Source organism: Macaca mulatta, chromosome 16, assembly GCF_049350105.2.
Source record: "Macaca mulatta isolate MMU2019108-1 chromosome 16, T2T-MMU8v2.0, whole genome shotgun sequence".
In the NCBI taxonomy this organism is placed as follows: domain Eukaryota; kingdom Metazoa; phylum Chordata; class Mammalia; order Primates; family Cercopithecidae; genus Macaca; species Macaca mulatta.
In genome coordinates, this window is record NC_133421.1 from 73,198,803 (window position 1) to 73,213,550 (window position 14,748).

Sequence of the window (14,748 nt, forward strand, 5' to 3'; positions counted from 1 at the left end):
AGTCTGACCTTTTCTGAGGAAAAGAAGTTCTTCCCAGAGGGACATTTAGCATAGTTGTAGCTCAGTAATAATCTAGGCTGAGCAGAGTCTCCTGAATTTGCTGAGATTGGTTCCAGGAGTGGAAAGGATGACTCTTAGTAGTCTAGACTTGTGCAGTGGTGGTTGTGACTAGATTGCGAGTTCAGCCACAAGTCTGTGTTCACACAGATGTCCTGTCCTCTCCTCTTAGGTGGATCATTTGGATAAGAACGGGCAGTGTGCTCTGGTTCATGCTGCACTCCGAGGTCATCTGGAGGTTGTCAAGTTTTTGATTCAGTGTGACTGGACAATGGCCGGCCAGCAGCAAGGAGTATTTAAGAAGAGCCATGCTATCCAACAGGCCCTTATTGCTGCAGCTAGCATGGGTTATACTGAGGTAAGAAGTAGACAGTAGGATTGTTTTTTCAAGCTGTGTATTGAAGGACCTAGGAAACCAGGAGAAAAGATCGCATGAAGACAAAATTGCCAACCAAATTAATGTGAATTCGTGATCGCTGCTCTGAATGATAAGGAGATTAAACTCCATGAAGCACTTTACTCAAATGCCAAGGTCTCTCAAATTATAGGTATAGAAAGGCATGCGTTGGAAAGGACCATGGAAATTATCTAATTCTTCTCCATGTTTTCCTCCCTGTTTAACAGACAGTGGCACCAAGGCTCAAAGAGGTGAATTATTGAGGTGTAGTCACATGGTTAGATAATGTGGCACAGGAACAGCATAACATTTAGAATCATAGAAGGACCATATTTGAGTCCCAGCCTCGCCACTCGTTAACTCTAGACCTTGAACAATTTACCTAATCTCTTAGAAGTTTAGTTTCCCATCAGCAAAGTGAAACTAATAAACTCCTTTATACAAGGCTATTGTAAGGGATGCTTGGTAAACTGTTAAACATTATACATTTTATTTATTAATGATAGGAACAATAATAGTGGCAAATGTAGGGAATTGGTAGTGTGCTAGGAAATGTTTAACAACCAACCCTGAGGAGGGGTGTGGGGTGGAACAGGGGTGTGTGTTTATGTGTGTGTACATACGTTTATTATAAATTTTACTGATAAAATGTGTTCCCATGGAATGCTGCACAGCCATAAAAAGAACAAAATCATGTCCTTTGCAGCAACATGGATGCAACTGAAAGCCAATATCCTAAGCAGATTAACACAGGAGCAGAAAACCAAATACCACATGTTCTCATTGAAAGTGGGAGCTAAACATTGAGTACTCATGGACATAAAGAGGCAACAGTAGACACTGGGGACTACTGGGAGGGGAGAGGAAGGGGAAAGGGTTGAAAAACTGTTGAGTATTATGCTCACTACCTGGGTGATGGGATGATTTGTGTCCCAAACCTCGGCATCATCCAGTACACCCATGAAACAAACCTGTACATTCACTGCCCTTGAATCTACAATAAAAGTTGAAATAATTTTTTTTAAAAAAAGAGGCCGGACGCGGTGGCTCTTGCCTGTAATCCCAGCACTTTGGGAGGCCAAGGCGAGGGATCACCTGAGGTCAGGAGTTTGAGACCAGCCTGGCCAACATAGTGAAACCCTGTCTGTACTAACAACGCAAAAATTAGTTGGGCATGGTGGTGTAGGCATCTGTAATCCCAGCTGCTTTGGAGGCTGAGACAGGAGAATTGCCTGAACCCGGGAGGCGGAGGTTGCAATGAGCTGAGATCATGCTATTGCACTCCAGCCTGGGCGACAGGAGTGAAACTCCATCTCAAAAGAAGCAAGCAAAAAGAGTATGTTGCACACAACTTACAAATAATAATGAACTATATAGTACTCTTAATTGAATGCTTTTGTTGATTTTTGCCAAATTTGTAGCTAACCTATGGTTGTAACTTATAACCAAAGTTTGACAAATGGAGCTGCATCCCAATTTGCTCTTTTCTCAATGACTCTATTGCCATTAAATCTGATATGTGATCTACTGTTAAACTACTTCTCATCCATATACAAACTATATTCATTAAACTGAAACCTCTTTCAGCTTTAGCACTAAATGAAGCCCTGATTTATAATGTTTGCCAGTTTCGAGGGTGTAAATACTCTCATCATGGCCAATTTCAAGCTACCAATGTGACATCACTGAAACAAAGGTGGGAGGAGATGCCCAGCAGCACATTGTTATGTAATATTCCCACCGTGCAGACATGCACAATCAATATAAATAACTTCAACAGCACAGATAATAGTAAAATATAGTTAAATCATAGGAAGTTGCAAGATACGAGTATTCTTTAACCTTTGTTTTTAATGTTAGTTTATTTAATTGCTATTTGATTTCTAATAAACAACTGGCTTTCAGAATTTCTGAGAATTTAACAGTCAGCTTTCATGGGCCAGTACAAGCATGGGATAATCAGCAAAACAGCTACCGTATCAACTGCGCTGACATGTCACCAAGGGAGTGTTAAGTAATATTAAAATTTGTATCACCTATGGGAGGTTTTTTAACCCTGTGCAGTCAAATTCTCGGAAACAGAACTGTCCCTTTTCGGTGTGTTTAGAGATTATTCTCCCTTTACTAGTTCCAGAACAGTCCTTATACATCTGAGAGGAAAAAGGAAGATGATCACTTTACTCTGAGGAAATACAGGGCCAGGTGCAGTGGCTCACACCTGTAATCCCAGCACTTCACCTCAAGGCAGGAGAATCACTTGAGGCCAAGAGTTCAAGACCACCCTGGGCAACATAGCAAGACCCCCCTATCTCTGCCCAAAAAAAAAAACTTTTTTAATTAGCCAGGTGTGGTGGTGTATGCCTGTAGTCCCAGCTAATCCGGAGGTTGAAGTGCAAAGATTGCTTGAGCCTGGGAGGTCAAGACTGCAGTGAGCCATGAACACATTACTGCACTCCAGCCTGGGTGACAGAATGAGACCCTGTCTCAAAAAAAAAAAAAAAAAAGAAAGAAAAACAGGCCATCAGTTTTCTCATATTTATTTTCTATGGCTTTTTTATAGGGAGGAGGAAGGATTGCTTCTTTAACTTAAATATTAAGAATATGTAACTTTTAAAAAATCACATGCTATATAAGTGAGTTGCATTCTAGAGAAATGCGTAAACTGTACCTAATAGGACAGATGCACATCATGGAAGCTGTGGGTTTCTTTATTAGGACAGTCAGTTCTGATTCCTTTTGTGTGCATGAGATTTAGTGATACTTGGATCATCCAAGCATCTTCCAAACCTCACAGGCTAGTGTCAGTAGCATAATTTTCCACCTGAAATTTGAGCTGACACAACTTCTTGTTTCAGATTGTCTCCTACCTACTTGATCTTCCAGAAAAAGATGAAGAGGAAGTAGAGCGAGCACAGATCAACAGCTTCGACAGTCTCTGGGGAGAGACAGGTACCTCTCATGAACATTGCCCTCAAGAATGTGTTGTGTTTGTGTGGACTCTCATATGTCGCCCCCTTATTTTTTCCCTGGCATACATTTGGCATTCCTCTGTCTCAGGCTTTTGTATTGGAGACTGATTCAGCCAAACTAAACAGCAATTTTCCTCTTTCAGTCCTCTTTCCTTGTGGATTCTCCATACTCTTTGCACCAGAGTCTTCTTTCAAACAAAACTTTTTCCCTCTCTTGTTTCCAAATATTTTTAAAAGACTGAAAGTTACCTTACAATGTGCCAAACCAGAGCAGAAAATAATTGTGGCCTCTCTCCTTTTTATGTGATCCTTGTAGTAGTTAGGAATAAATATTTCTCCCATCAAAATAACTCCTCTTGCATTTGTTAACCAGGATGTTAAATTTTCACCCACACCTCTGGCTTAACCAAATGTTACTGTGGTACCATGGTATATGACACAATTAATCTAATATATTGTGAGTGAAGTTGCTATCTGGATGCACAGTGAGGGCCCAGCCTCATGCAATTCCTGTTGGTGTGGAGCAAATCAGTTTCTGTATCGTTCGGTACTTACGATGCAAACAGAAGCCTCTTCCTTGTGGCTTTTGCAGGACATGATTGTTGGCTTCCCTGCAAGTCTATGAACTGCAGCATCTGGAGAAACATTAGTAACCTTCGATGTATTTTTATGAAACCAGGGCAATGAAAACTGTAGAGTAACCACAGATATGTGTCATATTTTCCAGGAGAAGTAGACCAATACTGAGATGGCCAATTTAGGGAGAATATTTTACAATGCATACAAGAAGGATATGCATTTGGGTTAGGATAAGAGTGTTATTAAAAATAAGAGGTTCTTGAACTCATTTAAATTTATAAAGACCTATTGTGGCATTTCTTCTCGTGACAAAGTCTTACACACATTTCCTGACTTGTTTAACATAATGTGGAATGGTCCAAAACTCAGGAATTTGCTTCTCGAATAATCCCTCCTTTTGTAAGATCCAAAGGGAGCAGATGCCTGGCAGCTGCAGCTTAAGAGTCCATGACAGATTAAAGGAAAGTATACAGCTGGAAACAGCTGCTGTCTCTGGAGCCCCACCCTGAGGGAAGCCAGAGGACAGACCGAGGGGAAGGAACTGGGCAGGACATCAACCACTCTGGAGTAAGCATATGTGTGTGACCTAGAGCTGCAGGAGGGACATGTTGGTGTGCTTCTATCAGCACAGCCTTCCCCCAACACAGTGTTGCCGCATCTCCAGCAGACCCTTTGTTGCCAAGGGCATGGCGATGTAACCATTGACAGCAGCAGAAAGAGTCATGTCCCCATGGTGATAATGAATAGAAATTACAAGACTAATAGTCATAGCGACGAATATCAAACACATTCTAATGGTGTACTTGAAAGAAATCCTTAAAAATGTTCAAGAAGGGCATGAATTAAATGGAGGACTTATTTTTATTGACATGAATTTCTTATTTTAGAACAAAATTTTATGGCCTCAGGATTTTTAAAATATTTCATACCTTAAAGTATACAATAAATGTTTATAGTGAATTTTGTACATATGTACCATATCTCAAGATTTTTTTTTTTTTTTTTTTTTTTTTGGTGTGACGGAGTCTCGCTCTGTTACCCAGGCTGGAGTGCAGTGGCACGATCTCGGCTCACTGCAAGCTCCGCCTCCTGGGTTCACGCCATTCTCCTGCCTCAGCCTCCTGAGTAGCTGGGACTACAGGCGCCCGCTACCATGCCTGGCTAATTTTTTTTGTATTTTTAGTAGAGACGGGGTTTCACCGTGTTAGCCAGGATGGTCTCGATCTCCTGACCTTGTGATCTGCCCATCTCAGCCTCCCAAAGTGCTGGGATTACAGGCATGAGCCACCGCGCCCGGCCTCAAGATTTTAAAAAATCAAAACTTTATGTCAGTTTGCTTATAATCAGAACTGTGTTATGTTTGATTTATGCATATATATAATATAATTATAATATTATAAACATAAAGAGCTACTTAAACATGAGTTAAGTTGAAATTTATTTGTAATATGATTTTTTTTTTCTTTTTTTTGAAACGGAGTCTCACAGTGTCCCCAAGCTGGAGTGCAGTGGCACAATCTCAGCTCACTGCAACCTCTGCCTCCTGGGTTCAAGTGATTCTCCTGCTTCAGCCTCCCGAGTAGCTGGAATTACAGGCATGCACCGCCACACCTGGCTAATTTTTTTTTTCTTTTGTATTTTTAGTAAAGTTTTTTTTGTATTTCGCCATGTTGGCCAGGCTGGTCTCAAACCCCTGACCTCAGGTGATCTCTCGATCTCAGCCTCCCAAAGTGCTAGGATTACAGGCGTGAGTCACTGCGCCTGGCTGTAATACAATTTCTATATCTATGAAAAATTATTTTATTTCAGAAAAAATTCTGGAAAATAATGTTTATTATGTGACAGTGACCCTACAGCTCATCACTAGTATAGAACGGACTTTGATGCACTTTTCTATCTACAGTGATGTTTATTAAACATACATGTGCCTTTCTAACTTACAGCACATGATCATTTAAATTTTTTAGTGACCTATTAAATTATGATGCCATAGTTTTTTGTCCCATGACAAAATCTTATACATATTTTTGCATTTTTATATGTGGTTTGTGGTCTGTGACCCAAAGCTAGTTGGTGGGGGCTTATATCTGCAACCAGGACCTAAGTGACGATTTTTAACCTAAGGAAAATACAATGGTCATGATGTTTCCTATAATATGTATCACTTACTCTATCAAATCTAAGATACCATTAACTTTAAGAAAGTATATATCCAGTATTTTGTGCCACTACAAAAACAAACAACTTCTGCCAACTATACTGACACGACACAATTCTTTATTATCACATTAATTATAAGATGCATTCCAATTTCAGAGATGTTAAAATGTAGAGGGAGAAAGTGAATCTTAGAATATTAATTGGGGTGTGATTTTTAGACATCAAGATTTTCTGAAGGCAGATCACTAGAGCCTTCTGGTGGCTTTCATCCTCCATTTGTAGCCTCTTTCTCTTTCCAGATGTTACAACCAGCTTTCCATCTGCTGACCCCCTCCCATCCCATAGGGTTTTCACAGACTTCTTATGGAACACCACAGAAGAAAAGCAAACAAGGTGACAAGACTGTTCACCACACCTTCCTCTCCCTTATGTTGTGGGCACAGACCAGGACCAGCACTGAGAGCTTCTAGCAACTCTGGAGGCCAACCCTGGAAATATATGGCCCCAAAAAGAAACCAGAGTTTACAAAATAAACTTACTAGATTCCTTTAATTCCTGCCCTCATCATCTTTTGCCTAGATTATTTCAGCTACCTCCTAATTGAGCTTCTGCCTCTAGCCTCACCCTGTTGTGATACATCTCTCAGACTTCAGCCAAAGTGATCTTTTTAGGCCATAGTCTGTTTGGGTCACTTTCCTGCTTACTGACCTTCATTTACTACTTGTAGGATTAAGTCATTTAATGTAGCATAAAAAGACCAGTAATTATCTCCAGCCTCATATATTGCCTGTCTTCTCCAGTAATTCCAGTAACAGTAAGCATGCTGTTTTCCCCTCACTGCCTTTATTCATGCTCTCCCTTGGCCCACCCCACACCTTCCATCCCTGTAAATCTCCTGTTCATCTTTCAGCATCTAGCTCACATTATCATCTCTACCTGGAGGCCATCTCAGAAACCTCTTCCTCTGTTCCTTCCCTCATACCAAGGACATATCTCCATTATATATATCACACTCTATATTAACATATTCATCTGTTTCCTTAACCATGAGTTCTTTGACAGCAGAGACAGTGTCTGACAAATAGCTCAATAAATGTTTTATTAATGGTATTTTGGATAGCAGTGATCAGTTTATTTCTCCCCAGCCACTTCCCCCTCCTCCCCCACCCCTTGATCTTACACGACCTGTCTGTGCTGGACTCTTCCAAGGTTGAAAGTAGATGAAAGAATCATTTGCATCTCTGCATTCTCTTTGCTGTCAGCATCCCATCCAAGCAGACTCTGGCTGTTTCCCCAACTCTGAGCTACATCCTGTCTGCCTCTTCCAACTCCTTAGATGTTTCCCTTTGAAAAAAGACCATTTCTGTCAGATCATCTTGTCAGATGCTGACAAGCTAGGGAACAAATTCTGTTACTGCTCTTTTAGGAAGAAAGTTGTCTCCTAACTGCTCTGTTTGCAGTTTAGTGTTTTATAGAATTGGCTTTACCTTCATCTCCTTTCTTTTAGAAAGTTTTAACAGTTTTTGATAAATCTCATATAAAATCCAGCCATACAACTCCTTACTCTTGGATTTTGAAAAGCCCAGATTCCATTTTACATAGTTGTGGTGTTCTGAGATGAAATTGGCCAGCTGTGTTAATAACCATGTCCAGCTATCAGCTGAAGGTTGCTGCCAAATGACATCATAACCTAAACAACAGAGATGATACAACAAAGAAAAAGGCCAAATGGAACATTCCCTCACATATAAATATGTTATCCAGTGGGGAGAAATGGGGCATCCAGAGCAATAGAATTATCAGACTGGACAGTGTGGCTTTCCAGATGGGCACTGGTTGTGAATATTCAGATGTGTTCTGTGAACTGGCATCATTAGTGAGAGGCTTGATTCTGAAATACTGTCTATATTTTCTCTAGGATGCTGTAAGTTCTTTCATGAAAAATAATGTATTTGGCCCCTTCACATACAGAGGTTTGCTGCAACCTTATCAACCTAGCAACTACTTTAAATGGGTTCAGAATGTGGGTTAGAAATTTTCCAAATGGTTTGTTTTATGCACCGAGATAATTCTTATGATTCCTAATAAGTGTCTATCCAGTCAAATTATTAAACTACTCTTGTGTTCTGACCCATATATAGAATTCACAATTTGTTTTCTAACCTATTAGAAATATGAACTTGAGAAAGAGGGAACATAGGCCCGGCGCGGTGGCTCAAGCCTGTAATCCCAGCACTTTGGGAGGCTGAGACGGGCGGATCACGAGGTCAGGAGATCGAGACCATCCTGGCGAACACGGTGAAATCCCGTCTCTACTAAAAAGTACAAAAAACTAGCCGGGTGAGGTGGCAGGCGCCTGAAGTCCCAGCTACTCGGGAGGCTGAGGCAGGAGAATGGCGTGAACCCGGGGAGGCGGAGCTTGCAGTGAGCTGAGATCCGGCCACTGCACTCCAGCCTGGGCGACAGAGCGAGACTCCGTCTCAAAAAAAAAAAAAAACAAAGAAAGAGGGAACATAGCTTATATTTAAAAAACAAGAAATGAAACTTCTTTATCCAGTAAATAGTTATAGCCATTAACATCTGAGCTCATCCACTCAGGGTTGGAAATGACCCCTCACCTCAGATAGGACCAAACCACTGCCCTCCTGTAAGGAACTGAAAAGAAATGTCAATGTCAGGAGTTTCAAACTAAAATTGAAAATACACATAAGACAAGCCATAGATAGAACTGGTTGAAGAGTGCGTGTATCTTCTAAAATTACCACATTTTACTTCATAAGTCGTTTTTGTCCTTGCAGAAGGAAGGAAAATGTTACTTGAAGGTTTATATTTGTGGAAATTACAGGTAGTTTTCATTTTGCATATGACTCAGTAGTGGATAAATTTGGCCAAGTCCAGAGACAAAATGCCATAATTTGCACTTAAGTGGAAACGAATGCAAATGTCCATTTGATATAAATTTTATTTGCTTCTCTGAATACATTTTAAAGTTTGCAAACTGCAGTATCTGTGCCTGCCAAATATTATTTTCTGGTTTGTTACTGGAGTAGGAGGCCATAACAAAAGAAGGACCTGCTGACTACTACATCAATTTTTTAAGTCAATTTGGAAAAAAAAAAAATCTTTATCCTCTTTATTTAAAATGAAGTATAACTCCTACATGTTCTAACAGTGTTTGCATCCTCCATACCCCTCATTTTTCAAAACAATAGACTTGTGCACCTGAGATTCCACGGTTAAATGAAACAAATACATATTTGTTAAAAGATAGACTTCATATCTCCAAACTCCTCTTTCTGCTGTTGAAATGATACTCTGAGGGCCAAACAGGCATTCGTAAAATCTCCTTTGTGTCAGAGATCATATTGTCAGTGGATAGCGGCACAAGAAGAATGTTTCTGTTTTTTTCCTAATATGTCTCTTAAACTCACTGTAGCTATTTTTACATGTGACTTCATTATTTTATATTCAGAAGAAAATAGTCTTTGTCATACCTCTTCTCTCATCTTTAAGACTGCTACCTTGAATCATTCTAATCCTTATATAAAAAATGATTGCAAATGTACCAGAAACGTCTGTATCAACTAATGAAGAAAAAGAATGAAAACTGGCCCAAGACTTTGGACTGCAATTCCTAACTTTGGTTCTCTAGGATTAAGAGCCCAGGGTAGAGCTTGGCTGGGGGTAGTTCCCAAGTAATTCTAAAAAAAAACAAAACAAAACAAAACAAAAAAACAAAAAAAAAAAACAACTTTATCTCTGCAAAGATCTTGTCTTTAGATTCCACCCACACGTAGACTAACAAAGTTTGTAGCTAGGAAGAGGTACCAAATGAGAGGTAGACCAAAGCAGAGAAGACAGTCTAGTCAGGGAAAATGAAACCAAGTGAGTTTGATTAAAGGTGAGTTTTCAATAGATTTATTATTATTATAATTGTCCCCAAATATTGTGAGGCAATTTAAATGTGTCTTTATTCATTATTTTTCTTTACAACTTGGAAAAGGTGGCAAAAATCATTATTCTTAGAAGTAAAGTAGCAATTACATTAATGAAACACAGGGATATGTCACGTTTAACATGGAGCACTGGAGAGGACAAGAACCACCTATCCTCAGTCTTTGTTCTCTGCCCTTAGCCCTAACAGCTGCAGCCGGAAGGGGCAAACTGGAGGTGTGCCGTCTGCTCTTGGAACAAGGGGCGGCAGTGGCCCAGCCAAACCGCCGAGGGGCAGTGCCACTCTTCAGCACAGTGCGCCAGGGCCACTGGCAGGTAAGCAGGGTGACCACTTCCGGTCCCTCAGGCGGGACTGAGTTCTATGTGAGGACTTCTGATACACAGAGCAAAATGATCACAAGTAAAGTTTGGGTTACCCAGCAGTGATCAGGTTTGAGGACTTGGACTTTTGTTGTGAATATTCTGGTTAATTGAGAATACGACAGTTAACATTCAAAACAATCACTTTGTATAGAAGGACTAACTACTTTTGTCCTGGTAATAGAGTGACCTCCTTCTCACATTTCACAGTATCCAAAGTCTCCTTGGAAGGTTCATTTCTCAGCGAACTTATGCTGATCACTTACCTGCAGATGTCTGAGACTTACTGAAAGAAAATACAGTGAATGCAAATTCTAATGATACAATCCTTTTAGATGTTTGGATTCTGGATAAATGTTAATTTATACACTTAGGATGGAAAGGAAAGCACACTGATAATAATCTTCAGACGTATTTCAATAGAAAAAAGGCTGTAGAAGCCAAACAGCCCTGAAGAGTTATCAGAGACACTTTATTATGTTCAGTTCAGTTGGAAGTATTAACTGCAGGCAGATTTGCAACCACTAGAGGGCAATAAAGGAGTGATTTATGTTGGAACTTCCATTATGGGATTGTTTAATCCTACAACTTGACCTTTGTTAAGTTCTTTTTTACTTAATAGCTAAGTCAGACATTGAGAGTTGAAACCTTCTCATTCTCATTTGGCTGTCCCTAAGAGAGTTAGAGATTAAATCACATGGTACTAGGACTTTGCAGGTACTTCTAGAGAGTAGTGGAAAGATGCATAGAGAGGTGACTGGTACAGCAGTAGGAATTCCTACAGGGTACGAGATAGTGTGCACTTGTCTTCTCCACAGCTCTTCTTTGGGCTGATTGGTCTCTGTTTCTCTGCACTTGCAGATTGTTGATCTTTTACTCACCCATGGAGCTGATGTCAACATGGCAGACAAGCAGGGCCGCACTCCCCTGATGATGGCTGCTTCCGAAGGCCATCTAGGAACTGTGGACTTTCTACTTGCACAAGGTTAGTCTTGGGATGCTAGAGCTGGTTGGCCAGTGTCCATCATTACCTGGTGAACTCATGATTTCCAGCAATGGATCCCAGGAGATGCTAAGAACAGATATTAATCCAGTTGGTTGGAAAATGAAAGGCTATCTCCTCCCCTCTTGTATTCAGTGTAGTGCTTCTAACTCTAATACTCTCTGTTTCTTTATGACTTGAGGGTTTTAAATAAAATTAACATATTCTAAATTCTCATTCAGATCAGTAGTCTCCAAACTGTAACTTTTAAAAAATATATACTCAATAAATGTTCATCTTCCAGGGATTGTGTTTTGACTTCAAGTTTATCAATTCTTTTGTAAGCCTGCACAACTAATATTTTTCTTGAATTCAAAGGAGGCAAATGCCAGTGAAGACCCCTGCTGACTGTGGGATCCTATTTGGGGGATCCAGATTATTACCCGTTGTAATAAATTCCTTTTGACACTTACCAACATCCACAAATTCCTGGTGAATGGGAAATAAGTTAAAGGAGATGTTGATCACACCATCATCGTAAAGCACGTCAGGCTCCTGTTGGTTGCTGTGACCTCCATCGCCTGTGCATAACGGTGGCTGCTGATGGTGGACCTCTGTAGTAGAAAAAGCTCATCACTGGTGACTCCGCAGTGCCATCTAGTGGAGCTTGAGCATTTGCTTGAAGCAAGAGGCAGTCAGAGGTGGTCATTCCAATTAGCCTCTGCTAACTAGTAAACTGGACCCAAATGTCTGTAATTATATCCACAAGCACATGTACTTTCCTTCAAGGAAACCAACCTCCTGAAGAATTATGCCTAGGCCGGAGCAACTGAAGGTAGTTTAATTAGGAAGAAACTTAGGTTTCTTCTAAGATTTCAAACTACAGCTCAGTCAGAGACTTATTGGATCTTTAGCTGGATCCCTCAAGTAAGATCTGTTTCCACAGACTCAGACTCGAGACTGGGTCAGAATCAGAGAGTTGCTCTTACAGGGTGCAAAATGGCTCTTGCCTTCCCCATATAAGCTACCAAAGAAATTTGGCTTCATGATATCTATCTTCATTTCTGCTGGGGAAAGCAGGGAGGAGGAAGAATGTGCCTAAATTCTCAAGATAAGATGTGTCTGGAGTAAATATTCCAGAACAAACGAAGTCCGCTGAAAGAGGCAGGACCTCTTGAGCCCCTGATAACCTTTAGAGAGCTGCAAAGTACCTGTCATGTGCCAGTAGAGGCTCCATAGTCATAGATTCCAGATATTTGTTCTCCCTTACCAGCAAAGACATTTTCATCTTTGTACTGTTTCATTTTTTTCCACACTTAAATGAGAGGCTTAATGAATTCCACAAAGATTTATTTAGGCTGTGTTGTTAGCAGAACACTATACTAGGAACTATGAGTGGTTCTGATTTTTGTAATTAATACACTATAATCAGTGTCCTCAAAGGGTCTATAATGTGGCAAGGAAGAGATGAAACAAAGATAAATACCTTAAAAAACAGAGAATCCTGGCCGGGCGCGGTGGCTCAAGCCTGTAATCCCAGCACTTTGGGAGGCCGAGACGGGCGGATCACGAGGTCAGGAGATCGAGACCATCCTGGCTAACACGGTGAAACCCCGTCTCTACTAAAAAATACAAAAAAAAAAAAAACTAGCCGGGCGAGGTGGCGGGCGCCTGTAGTCCCAGCTACTTGGGAGGCTGAGGCAGGAGAATGGCGTAAACCCGTGAGGCGGAGCTTGCAGTGAGCTGAGATCCGGCCACTGCACTCCAGCTCGGGTGACAGAGCGAGACTCCGTCTCAAAAAAAAAAAAAAAAACAGAGAATCCTGAGTGCTCTGATATAGGGGTCCTCTGAGTTAGACTAGGACAGACTTTGAAATTCGAAGAGGAAAAATGTTCTATATTTAGGGAGAGGAAGTAACACAGATGAAAGGCCGAAGAGGAGTGACAGGTTTGGAGAAATATGTAGGCTGTCTAGTAAAGTGTAAGGGGACTACAGAAAATAAAATTGGAAAGGTATATGGAAATGGAAAAGGACCAAGTTAGAAGAATCTGGACTTAATTCTAAAGGAATCTGGAGAGGCTTTTAAAATTTTTAAATAAGGAATTGATGGTAGAGTTATGCTTTAAAAACAATCACGCTGGCAGTATGTGAATAGTGGATTTGATAAAGGAGACAGGAGATCAGTTAGGAAGCCCTTGTAATGGAACAGATGAGGCATAATGAGGTCCTAACCCAAGAAGGGCAGTAGCTTTCAGAATAGAACAAAAGGGCTATGTGCAAGAGGTATTTTGGATATGAAGTCTGATTAGATGTAGGAAATAAGGATAGAAGAGTTAAAGATAACTGCAGAGTTGTAAGATGGACGTTTGGAAGAATTGTGATTTCATTAACTGCGTGAGAAAGAAAAAAGAGAAGAGGAAGATTACAAATTGGATTTTGGAAGTGTTTAACATATTATGGATTTGTTTCATATGTATCTCCTTTTAATTTCTTCTCTTTCCTTATCTTTGGAAAAATCAGTTCATCTGTAATATACATCCAAAACTTTCTTATCCTACTTTTTCCACCACTGGATACTTTGTCCAGGAAATTTATAGATGTTGTATCTGAGAAAATGCCTTGGATTCTCTTCCGTATTTAAACTTATTCCATATTAGAGTCAGTGTTTTAATTACAAACTATACTATTACATAAATGGCTGTCAACAGGATTAAGGTATGGTCCCTTCCAGCTTTTCATCCTCCTGTGGGAAACCACAAACTACTGACCTCTAGGGATGCAAAGGTGATAGGCTAGATAACTGCTGAGTAAACCCTGAGCCTGCTGTGGCAGGTCCTAAGCTTGAGCTGATATCGAATCCTGACCAGCTGAGGGGGCAGCCAAGTGTCCTGGTGCAGTAAGTTGATCTCTGATGGAGTTAAATATGACATGCCTACTGTGTGAAAAGAGTTGTCTTAGGTACTCTTCTAGCAAATAAATGATGCGCTTCTTGCCATCGAAGGCCTTACAGTCTGGGCCTTAAGAACCAAATGTATATTGGATTTTAGACTAATTACAAAACAGCATGTCAAGTATGCTTGATCCTTTCAAGTGAAAATAGAAATGTTGAAAGGAAACAGATCCAGAATATGAAAGGGTGGGTGGAGAATTTAAAAGGGGGGAATGGAATTATTGAATAAGGCTGAGTAGTTTAAACTCTGAATTTCTTGTTTATTTGATTTGTATTTGTTTTTTGTTTTTGTTTTTGTCGTTTTTTAGAGGCAAGGTCTCACTCCATCAGCCAGGCTGGA

At 40.4% G+C, this 14,748-nt stretch overlaps 1 protein-coding gene and 2 long non-coding RNA genes across 6 annotated transcripts in view; 1 reads left to right on the forward strand and 2 right to left on the reverse strand.

Annotated features, from left to right (window-relative positions):
• Positions 1 to 14,748, forward strand: part of TANC2 (tetratricopeptide repeat, ankyrin repeat and coiled-coil containing 2) — a 475,420-nt gene that overhangs the window by 441,830 nt on the left and 18,842 nt on the right. For all 4 annotated transcript variants that reach the window (XM_015120072.3, XM_077972346.1, XM_077972347.1 and 1 more), the window contains 4 exons: positions 230 to 415; positions 3,310 to 3,403; positions 10,298 to 10,431; positions 11,338 to 11,461. In XM_015120072.3, coding sequence (XP_014975558.1) covers positions 230 to 415; positions 3,310 to 3,403; positions 10,298 to 10,431; positions 11,338 to 11,461 — 538 coding nt within the window. The remainder of the gene's footprint in view (positions 1 to 229; positions 416 to 3,309; positions 3,404 to 10,297; positions 10,432 to 11,337; positions 11,462 to 14,748) is intronic.
• The window catches only part of LOC144335863 (uncharacterized), a 34,716-nt gene that overhangs the window by 14,492 nt on the left and 5,476 nt on the right, over positions 1 to 14,748 (reverse strand). The window lies entirely within an intron of this gene.
• Positions 1,551 to 2,972, reverse strand: LOC144335858 (uncharacterized). The gene is made up of 2 exons (XR_013407054.1): positions 2,688 to 2,972; positions 1,551 to 2,049 (listed from the first exon to the last, which is right to left on the reverse strand). It is a non-coding gene; the product is annotated as an uncharacterized LOC144335858 (long non-coding RNA).